We start from the raw sequence: 10,908 nt of genomic DNA, 5'->3' as shown, positions 1-10,908 counted from the left end.
TTTCAGAAAAAAAACATTTTATTGTTACAGGAAATATCATTAGGTTCTGATTCTGACAACGTGGACAAAATAAGTGATCCTTATATGTATATATAACCAGATATTTTAGGTTTGGTCCTTTTAGTTTTGATCTTTACCAGAGGTCTCACCACACTGAAATCTGACAAAGTCCAGCACTTTAGCCTGTTGACCCCTGAGGAACTCCGCCACAGTCCTGCTGGGGTCAGCCAGGAAGGTCTGAGGCAGAAGGCGTGTCTCACTTTCACCACAGGGCAGATCATCCATGTTTCCAAGAGACAAAGGAGCCTCTCCCACAATATGCTGCCCCAACTTCCGACCCAGCATGTCTTGTTCTCCTTCCTTCCCTCCCTGGAATATGACCAGAGCTCCATAGCGGCCCATAGCCACTTCCTGCTGACTGCCGACGTTGCCGTGCACGTACGAGCCAATGCGCCACTCAGCTGGGACCCCCACCATCACAGCACGCTTCACTGACATGTTCTCCCCAAGGCGACCTGAGGAGGAGGAGGACACTTCTTCAACTCCGTGGTCACATCAAACCTATGTTTCCAAAACCAGGTTTCTAAGGAAGCAGGTGTCTTTTTGAATGGTTTGACAAATTAGTGTCATAGTGCAACTGGTTGAGTCTTATCTTGATGCTCCCTCTTCATTGTTCTGTGAGACCATGCATATCAGACAGGTTTGGTGAGTGAAGAAAAAAAACAAACTCTTCAACCATAGCGCATTCATCTTTTTTTTTTAAAAGAGCCACTCAAATGAAAATTGGGTTTTTGGTGTTTTTAACGTGTTCTTGTGGCTTATTTCTCATGATGAAGGACATGTGTTAAGACCGTTAAGATGCGTTTCTGAGTATTTCTTTATTTAATTTGTGAATCAGAAACAGATGAAAAAAAGAAGTTTGAAAATGCGCCTAGTTGTTAAATACAAACTAAAATTGGTGGTCAACAAGCTCCCTGCTCTGATCATCCACTGTCAGACAAATAGATCCAAGAGCGTCTTTGTTTTCCTGGTCTGAGCTGGAATCTGGATCTAAACTGTACGGCTGGACAGCTACGATACTGCTCACCATTTTTGTTGCACCGCTAATGTTAGAGGGGCTGTGAGGGGCTGTAAGCTAGCAGGAGAGCACGTAAAAACAAATTGAATGATGGGTAAAGCTTACTCTACGCCTACAGTCCCGCCCACAAATCAGAGGTGAATTTCTAATGAAGTCCTGCTGCTCCTCTGCAAAAACTATGTTCTAGAAAACGACACCGGCTTTTTAGATTTTGGCTAAAAACGACATCATCATAATTAAAAGACCACTTTGAGAATAGATCGGAAGATGATTGGATTGAGTCTTTAAAATCCTTGGATTTTATATTAGGATCATTGGATTGTAAAATTTGTCACTCAGTATGAAGGTATGATGGTGAAGTGGCGAGCAGCGGTCACACCCACCCTGGGGAATCATTGGATGGTTCAAAGACAAGGTAGCAATGCAACCAGAGAACCTGTGCTGTGGAAAGTTCTATCAGGAAGTGCCTGCGCTGCTGAGTGGACGCCTCTGGTGAGTCTGCTGTTAGCATAAGGCTTAATTCAGAGGATAAAAACAAGCTGCCTTTATCAGATGAAGGTCTGCTTCAAAAATGACTAAAACAGTTCGACTAAATATGCTCCAAGATACGTCTGTGTAGATTTTCATTCATCCAGGTACTTTTTAGCGAGCATTAAGAAAGACAGAAAAAGACTTCAGTTTGACCTCATTCCACCTCTGCTCTGGGAGGCTTTCTTAATTCTGATATTAAAGACAAATTACTAATCAATTTTTCTCAGAGTGTTTAGTTCCGTTCTCTACCAGCTCGGTGCTTTATAATATGGTTTTACAAGTTTACAGGAAGCCTGGCTTCAGGAATATCTGCAGCAAGAATTTATATTTATGACAATTTTTTTAATAAAATGAGATGATAAATAACTTCTTAAGAACCTTCACATTTTAATTTTATGTTAAACCTTTAAAACTATATAAATGAGGGTGTGGTTGTTTTGATTGACAGTCAAATCTCTGATTTTACCGATGGCTTTATGGGGTACATTCAATTCAATTCAACTTTATTCGTACAGCCCAATATTACAACAATCGTCGTCTCAACGGACTTTATAATAAACATGAAATCAACTATTTTTTTGTTTTTGGAAAGGCGACTTTTCAACAAAGATATCATTGTAAAAAATTGCCAACGGCAAAAAAGTTCTACAAAAAAAAAAAAAAAAGTTAGTGAGTCACATGACAGCATGTTTTGTTTTGATAGGGGTAAATATCCAAGCTATGCCACCTCTTTTGTGATCTGCACAGTCATGAAGGTGCATTAGGAGTAAAAGCTTGACCCTTTTTCCCTTTTTAGCCGAGAGTGCTGCGACTGAACTGAAACGTGGGGGCTTAGGTCAGATTAAGAGGTTATTTTTTGTCTTTATCAGTCAGCAGAAGCAATAGCATAAATTTTTTCAAACTAAATTAGCATTATTAGACATCTGCAAAAGTAAAAAAGAATTTGCTCTCCTGCAAAATATTTAAACTATATGTAGAAAAGTTTGTCTGTTAAATAGTGAAGCAATACTGACCTATTGTGAGAGCCACACTGTCAGCGAGTGCAGCTCCTTCACCCATGCGGAGTCTGCTTAATTCATCACCTGCAAGGAGATTCTGCAAAGATAAACTTCTGGTCATAAAATATTTTAAAAAACAACAACAAAAATGGTCAAAATGAAGATCTTAGAGCATCGCTTTACATTAGAAAAGTGCAGACATAAAGTACAAAACAATAGAAAATATTGAGAGGGATGTTTAAGTGTATTAATTCTGGTTATGTTGTGGATTTATTAGACATGTCTGGGTAAGTTAATCTACAAAGAAAAATCATCTAGACACACAAGAAAATAGAAATTTTACTTTTTTAAAAAGTTCCTTGAGAACTACATGCATCATAAAAACGAATGTTGGGATGATTTCAGCAAACATGATAATGTTAGTCGAACAAAAGGCTGTGTCTGAATTCCCCCTCTACTCCATAATTACTCAAAAAAATTATATAGTGTGAGAGCCCTGGATTTTTAAAGCATTCAGACACCGCGCCCTCTACTTCTTTTTTTTTAAACAGCAAATATGACGCCACAGATTTCCCAAAATAAAAAGTAATGCACACTATTCACAAATCCTCTGTGTTCTGATGATGAAAACTTTGATTATATATAAAATTACCTTTATTTTGGGGATAAAAAATGTGTTCAGACGCAATGCACTGTGGTCTATATTCGCCAATCCTTTGAGCATTGATGCACACTGGCTTTTCATAGAGACTTCTGGGAAATTTCTGGGGCCATGGATTTTGGAATTGTAGGTTCAGGAGTGTCCAAACTTTTTGCAAAGAAGACCAGATTTGTTTAGAGCCAACCATTCAGCCTGCAGTCTTTCAACTATTTAAGTAAAATGAAATTGAAATGAAAATTTTTGTTGCAATGACATTCTGTTTTTTTCTCCCCATAGAACATTCAAATACATTTTTACCAAATTCCCTATCCATGTTTCGCACCGTTCCTTCCCAGTAAGCTTGCCGTACATAGTACGTCACGTCCTGTAGTGCCTCTTTATGGTGAACATGAAAACGTAATTTAGCCAACAACTATCAAGAAATATGCACACAGTTTTTAGAAAGTGAAATGATTTTATGACAGATGGCTGGAAATGTTATTATATATACTGTATATCCACTAAGGAGCAATCTTTACCTTCACGTATCCTGATTTAGACTGATTTCTACTCTGAAGATGGTGATCCAAAGTGGCAAAGGTCACATCTTTTACCAGCTGTTGGAACTTGTCATTTCTGGCAACAAAGTCTGTCTCACAGTTGACCTGCATCACAAACACAAGCGTTAGGGACAGGATGAGGACGGCCGATGATGCTGGAGGCGGACCCCTTCCACGTTACCTCCACCATGACTGCAGCTGCATCTCCTACAAACACACCAATCAGACCCTCTTTGGCTTTTCGGCCCTCCAGCTTGTTAGCTTTGCTCCAGCCCTCCTTCTGAGCCTGTTCGTGCAGCCAGCTTTCAGCCTGAAGGGGTCATAAGCCGCGTTAACACCACGGAGACTCCTTCAATGAGTCACTCTTCTCATGCCATACCTGAGCAGGATCATTATCAAACATCTCCAGAGCTTTCTTGCAGTTGATGAAAGTGTAGCCAGTGCTTTTCCGCAGTTTCATCAGCAAAGCTTTGTCCGCTGCAAAGAGCTGACCTCCAGTATGTACAGACTGCTGAAGGCTGCCATGGTTAACCTATAATAACGACAAATAAACCTAGGATTAGAAGAAACAACATCATGCTGGAGCTGTCAGTGTCACTCGTCACCACAAAATCATCAAACACGTGATTATAATATAAACAATGACATCCCGACATATCAAACTCTAAACTCACTTTAAAAGCGTTTGCTGAAGCTGCTCTGAACGCACATTTAAACATTTTCATAACTGGAAGAATAAACCGGTCTTATGAAAGTCATTCAAGTCCACGCTGTGGAGGAAAGGAAGCCATGCAGGGACAAAAAGGTTTCGTTTAAAGACACATGTTTTTCTTGGGCGCCGCCTAGCGGACAGGATGACAGTTGCATGTGGAAACAATTCAATTCAATTCAATTTTATTTGTATAGCCCAAAATCACAACAACAGTCGTCTCGATGGGCTTCGAAGTAAAACATGAAATCAAAAGGATCACGAATACAAAGAGTTCAATAGGAAAATACTAAAATGAACTAACAAACTGACTAAGCTATACTGGCATCCCTGCCCTTAGACCCCCCTTCGCGTTAAGGAAAAACTCCCAAAAAAAACGGATTCCGGTAAAAACGAAGAAACCTCAGGGGTGCCCACATGAAGGAGGGATCCTCCCCCAGGACGGACAGGCGATTTACCAGAAATCTTAGAGAAGAATTAACTTATCTAAATCTACAACTACATATATAAAGTCCAGCAGACGAGCTTCATCCAGCCGTGGTTGTGGGGACAGTCAAAGGAGCGAGTCGAGCCGGAGACAGGAACCACATCCAGGTGTAGGAGCAGGAGCAGAGACGAGGTACTCGGTCAGGTACAGAGCAGAGACGAGCCAGAGATGAGCCAGAGGCAGGATCCACAGCCAGGTGTAGGAGCGCGAGCAAAGGCGAGGTAAACGGTCAGGAACAGGAGCACGGATGAGCCAACTGGAGTCTGGAAGCACTCCCACTCCCCAGGAGGGGAGAGGAAAAGAGGGACAATACATGAATCGCACTGCACCAAACAGAGGCATGGAGAACTAAATGATAAATTATGATCAAGAATAGAGGAGAGGAAGGGTACACTCAAAAAACGTTCACTTTGAATGAACATAAAAAAATTATGGAAAGGATTTCCACATGATTAGATTGCGTTACTTGAACAAAAATGAATCATGTTGGTCCTACTTAATTTATTTAGGTTGGCTCAACTTAATGTATTTAGTTTCAAACTAATAAATTTAAGTTGATTTAATTTAAATAGAGCAGTTGCACCCAACTTTAAATTGATATTGTTGCTCACTCTAAAAAGAAAAAAGTTGAACCAATTTAATTGAATCACTTCAATTGGTCACACCTAAGTAAATTAAGTTTATTTAACTTGAATTTCTATTTATTTCTATAATTTTATTTATTCATCTGTAATTGATATGTTGTTCCAAAGTTACAACCGATGGGTCTTTTAATTTTCACATCAAAGACATGAATTACCCAGCAAAGTCCCACATCACAAGACAGGAGCTCGATAACCGCGAACTCTGTGTTAAGTATTGGAACATTAACAGTTTGCCACACAAGGGGGTTGGTCTTCATCCTCTACCAAACTTTAACTCATGGTGCAAAAAAAAATAAACATAACAGTTTAAATCACTAGTTAAAACAGAGTAAAACAGCTAGACAATAAAACTTATGGACAAAAACTCACACTTAGACCCCAATCTGCCCAGATAGACAAAGAAAATGGAATCCCACAATTCCTTGCGATTACTAATGCATCCAATTTAATGGTATCATGTTGGATCAACATGATTGAAATTAGTAACTTTTAAATGGATTATTTTTATGTACAATCGACATGATTCATTCACGTAAGATTTACAAACATAAAATTTTCTGGTTGAAATGACAAGTTACTTTTTCGTTAACTTAATTGGCTGGTAATTTCCTTTTTTTGAGTGTAGAAGTAAAAACAGGAAAGAGGACAGAACCCCAGTGTACCATAGTTACCCCAGCTTCAACTTCTAGCAGCCTTTTAAAAGAAATAGTTATTATTAAGTTTAATTTAAACAAATTAACATTAAGTTAAATAATCTCTGAATACTAACTAGTCTGACAATAAGCCTGTCCAAAGAGGAATGTTTTCAGTCTAGCTTTGAATGTAGAAACTGAATTGGCCTCTCTTACATGAGCTGGGAGTTTATTCCATAAGACAGGGGCTTGGTGGCTAAACGCTCTACCTCCAACCGTACTTTTACTAATTCTAGGAACCACAAGCAGTCCTGCATTTTGCGAGCGAAGTTTTCTTATTGGATGGTAAGGGACTATGAGGTCCTTAATATAGGACGGGGCCATTCCATGTAAGGCCTTATAGGTTAACAGGAGGATCTTGAACTTGATTCTAGAATCAACTGGGAGCCAATGGAGCGAAACTAACACAGGAGTGATGTGATCTCTTCTGCTAGTTCCTGCTAACAATCTTGCTGCTGCGTTCTGAACAAGCTGGAGACTTCTTAATGAACTCTTAGGACACGCTGCTAACAAGGAGTTACAGTAATCCAGCCTCGACGTAACAAATGCATGGATGAGTTTTTCAGCATCACTCTTAGAAAGTATATTTCTGATCTTAGCAATATTCCGCAGGTGAATAAAGGCAGTTCTGCACGTCTGAGATATGTGAGCCTTAAATGATAAATCCTGGTCAAATAAAACCCCAAGGTTTCTAACTGTGGAATTGGGGACTATACTTATGCCATCCAGGGAGACTATCTGAGCAGACAGAGCATCTCTGAGGTTTTTAGGACCAAGTATAATGACCTCAGTTTTTTCTGGGTTCAAGAGGAGGTAATTAATTGTCATCCAGGTCTTGATGTCACTGATGCAGGCGTTCAGTTTCTCTATCTGGTCATTCTGGTCAGGCTTCATGGATAAATACAACTGCGTATCGTCGGCATAACAATGAAAATTAATGCTGTGTTTCCTGATTATGTTTCCTAGGGGTAATATATAAAGCGTAAACAGGATCGGTCCCAAGACTGAGCCCTGTGGGACTCCATAGTTGACTCGAGTGCACTGAGAGGAATGGCCATTTACATTAACGAACTGATACCTATCGGACAGATAGGATTTAAACCACTGGAGAGCAGATCCTCTGATCCCTATGTCCTGCTCTAATCTATGGAGTAAAATACCGTGGTCGATAGTGTCAAAGGCTGCACTGAGGTCCAACAGGACCAGAATAGAAAGTAGTCCCTTTTCTGAGGCCAATAACAAGTCATTAGAGACTCTAACTAGTGCAGTTTCCGTACTGTGGTGAGGTCTAAACCCCGACTAAAAGTCTTTAAAGTGGCTGTTGTCCTGTAGGTGGCAGTAAAGCTGTTTAACTACAACTCTTTCTAGGATTTTAGAAATAAAGGGGAGGTTTGATATTGGTCTATAGTTGGCCAAGATGCTAGGATCCAAACTGGGCTTTTTCAGAAGAGGTTTAACAACTGCATATTTAAAAGACTGTGGCACGTAACCCGTTTCCAGAGAGGTATTTATCATTGTTAATATGGGATCATTAATTAGGGGAAAAGTTTCTTTAAAAAGTCTTTTACAGTTTTTAATACTGATTTTGTCTCATATTAATTGTATAGCACTTTGTAATCTGGATTTCGAAAAGTGCTATATAAATAACGTTTATTATTATTATTATTATTATTATTATTATTATTATTATTATTATTATTATTATTATTATTATTATTATTATTATTATTATTATGTACTTCCGCCTAACTCGTCTCAGTCTTTGGGTTCTACAGGAAATCAAATCTTTAAAAGGTCTATATCAGGGGTGGGCAAACTACGGCCCGGGGGCCCCATGCGGCCCGTCATACTATTTAATCTGGCCCACCACACTGAAATCAAATATATTGATGGCTCTCATTGATTTATTTTCCCTGTAATTTTGGTGTCTCCCCATAGATGACACTTCACAAAAAAAAGTACTATTGTTTAGGTAAAGAAACTTATCATGCTTTGGTGTTGTGTTGGAAGATTTTTTGTTTTTCAAATGTTTAGTTTATCTAATCATTCCAACAGCTCATAATTGCATCATTTTTGCTAAGTTTGCTTCTTTCCGTGAAGGACATCATCATAGCTGTTGCTACAACTGGCATTAAAAGTGAGAACAAAAGACACAGATTTGAGATAAAAACACCAAAATGTTTGGTTTTAAAATATACATAATCATTTTCAATCAGAGAAAAAAACTATTTTTGTTCAGATTCCACAATATTTCTTGGATTGCCAAATCCCGCCACGCATCCACTCCTGGTCCGGCCCTTCTATCAAATTTTAGAACCTTTTGTGGCCCTCGAGTCAAAAAGTTTGCCCACCCCTGGTCTATATCACGCTTTTCTTCAGCCTTCCAGAGTAAAGTATATCCATATATATGATAATATGTTTACTTTTGGCACACTAAAGAACATTCAAAAATAAAAGCAAAAAAGAACTTTTCTATCTGGAAGTGAGAAGACTCGATCTCTGAGGCTCCGCCTTTAGTTCCGTGCGGGTGCCACCCATTTTATGATGTCATCGTAGAGACGGCCTCTGCAGCGAGTCTGCGTTTCGTACTAAAAAGTTTTGCAAAGATGGATGTTCATATAGTGCATATAAAATACAGCGTTTTTGCTGATCACTCCACGGAGAAAGTGGGTGTGTCTGTTAGCCTGGGGGCCGGTGCTGGCAGCGCAGACTCTTCCTTGAAGGGGCTGTTCTTCACTTTGTGCTGTCACAATGTGAGAACCCACTCGTTTTCGTGGGTTGGGAGAGGCTGGTGCTCAGAGAGCAGGTTTTTAGAGGAATACTCATAAAATGTGTGAATGGAATAAAATAGCGCTTTGGGTTTTTTTATAGTGTGGAATGAACATTATAATACCCTTAAAGGTCAAAAAATTGATTTAGCATGATATAGGCCCTTTGAAGTCCCTTTATTTGTCCCAACCCAAGTGTGTGATAATTTTTTTCTGCAGTGGACCCATCCCCTGGTGGAGGTGAGCTGCAGACACACCGCGGTCAGGAACCATTTGGTGGTTCAACCCCCCAGTACAACCCCTTAATGCTGCTTGTCAAGCAGGGATGAATTGTATCTAAGGATTTAAGATTCAATGGATTAATTGATTAATCAATTTCTAGTCCTAGGATCAAATCAGATCAATCTGTCTGAGGCAGAATCGAATCGACCTACAGTAACCATTAAAAATTGTTTCAAAATGAGATAAATATATGATCAAATCAAAATTGGGAAATACCAAATAGATTGAGACGTGGCAGGTTTATTTTACTATAACAACAGTGGGCTGAACTTTAAGTAACTAAAATGTGAATGGATTTGACATTTACTCTTGTTTACAATTTATTATCTTGAAGAAATCCAAGGGATTTTGAAAAACTTTAGTTAAAGATGTCATGGATCCATTCCGGGTCAGACAACCAAACAACCAAATGATGTAGCACATTTAAAATGGTTATTACAAACAAGGCAATAAGCAGTAGAATGTTTTTATTGATTTTGATTTGAGTATTCCCCTAAAAATGTGTGACTTTTACATGTTTTAAAGTCGTAAATCGTGAATTTATAACATTAAAATATGTAAATTTACGAGAAAAAAGTCATAAATTTAGCTTATGACTGTCAATGTCATAAATGATTTTTAAAACGCTTAAACCCGTAAATCTAACAGTTATTCAAAAAAAAAAGTTTGTAAACTGGCCCTTACACTCCATCATAAAAAATACTAATTTGTAACCAGGTTTTCTTTTAAATATAATGTCCAGGGCCCCATACTCAATGGCAGAAATTGTGTTTTCAAGCTGATTTTAAGGTAATGATGATCAACTTTTCCTTTTTTGTAAAGTGAAGGAAAAAAAACACAACTTAGTAACTCGTTTAACGTTCTTTTAAAAGTGATTAATTCAATACTAGAAACAAAACATACATTTTAGATCAAATACTACAAAAATGAATTCTAACGTTAGTCAAGCTAAATTCAGAATTGTAAAGTGTTGTTTATTTTCCATTTCTCTGATACCCTGTGAGAAAATGCTGTGTTTGCTGTTGAGCAATCTTTGTTCACCGGCTTGAAGCTGTTTACAATTCCAGGTCCACATGTGACCTGAATCTGATCAGGGACAGGGAGGCATCAAGTTATTCTTGGTTCTCTGGCTTTTGGCACATGGACCCTGAGAAAAATCACACATGTTGATGCTGGTGAGATAATAGGAAAAACGTATGAACAGTCTCAGTCCCGTCTTTGTTTAAAAACAATGATGAAATGGTATTTAACCTAATAAAAACAGATTCATTTCGCCATGAAAAAAGGTTGAATGTGTTTTCTTTATTATAATGAAACATGTGATGCTGCTGAGGCAACAAGTAAATTTTGCGAATCTACACATATTCAAAAGAGAAGTTTATCTCATTCTTATTAAGCAAACATTAAAGCACCTCAGGCGAGATCACACCTCGGAAGGCTTTATCAGAAATAGTGATAAAGGAAATGGGTTGACTTCATGTATGCCTGTTTCAGTTAGCCGCACGAGCATAGGTATAAA

General features: G+C 38.5%; 1 protein-coding gene across 2 annotated transcripts; it reads right to left on the bottom strand.

Moving 5' to 3' along the window:
• tsfm (Ts translation elongation factor, mitochondrial) lies at positions 1 to 4,639 on the bottom strand. 2 transcript variants are annotated; one of them, XM_004084907.5, is made up of 6 exons: positions 4,482 to 4,639; positions 4,187 to 4,339; positions 3,989 to 4,117; positions 3,787 to 3,912; positions 2,623 to 2,704; positions 1 to 515 (listed from the first exon to the last, which is right to left on the bottom strand). In XM_004084907.5, exons 1-6 carry the CDS (start codon positions 4,530 to 4,532, stop codon positions 121 to 123), a joined length of 936 nt encoding a protein of 311 aa, XP_004084955.1. In that variant the 5' UTR covers positions 4,533 to 4,639; the 3' UTR covers positions 1 to 120. The 2 variants fall into 2 exon arrangements, with proteins under 2 accessions (XP_004084955.1, XP_078803021.1); XM_078946895.1 differs by having other exon boundaries at positions 4,187 to 4,360; positions 4,482 to 4,612.
• Between the last annotated feature and the right edge of the window lie 6,269 nt (positions 4,640 to 10,908).

The sequence above is a fragment of the Oryzias latipes genome, chromosome 5 (genome assembly GCF_053564925.1).
Source record: "Oryzias latipes strain Hd-rR chromosome 5, Olatipes_Hd-rR_3.1".
Classification (NCBI taxonomy): domain Eukaryota; kingdom Metazoa; phylum Chordata; class Actinopteri; order Beloniformes; family Adrianichthyidae; genus Oryzias; species Oryzias latipes.
This window is presented reverse-complemented; position numbering and strand designations above follow the sequence as displayed.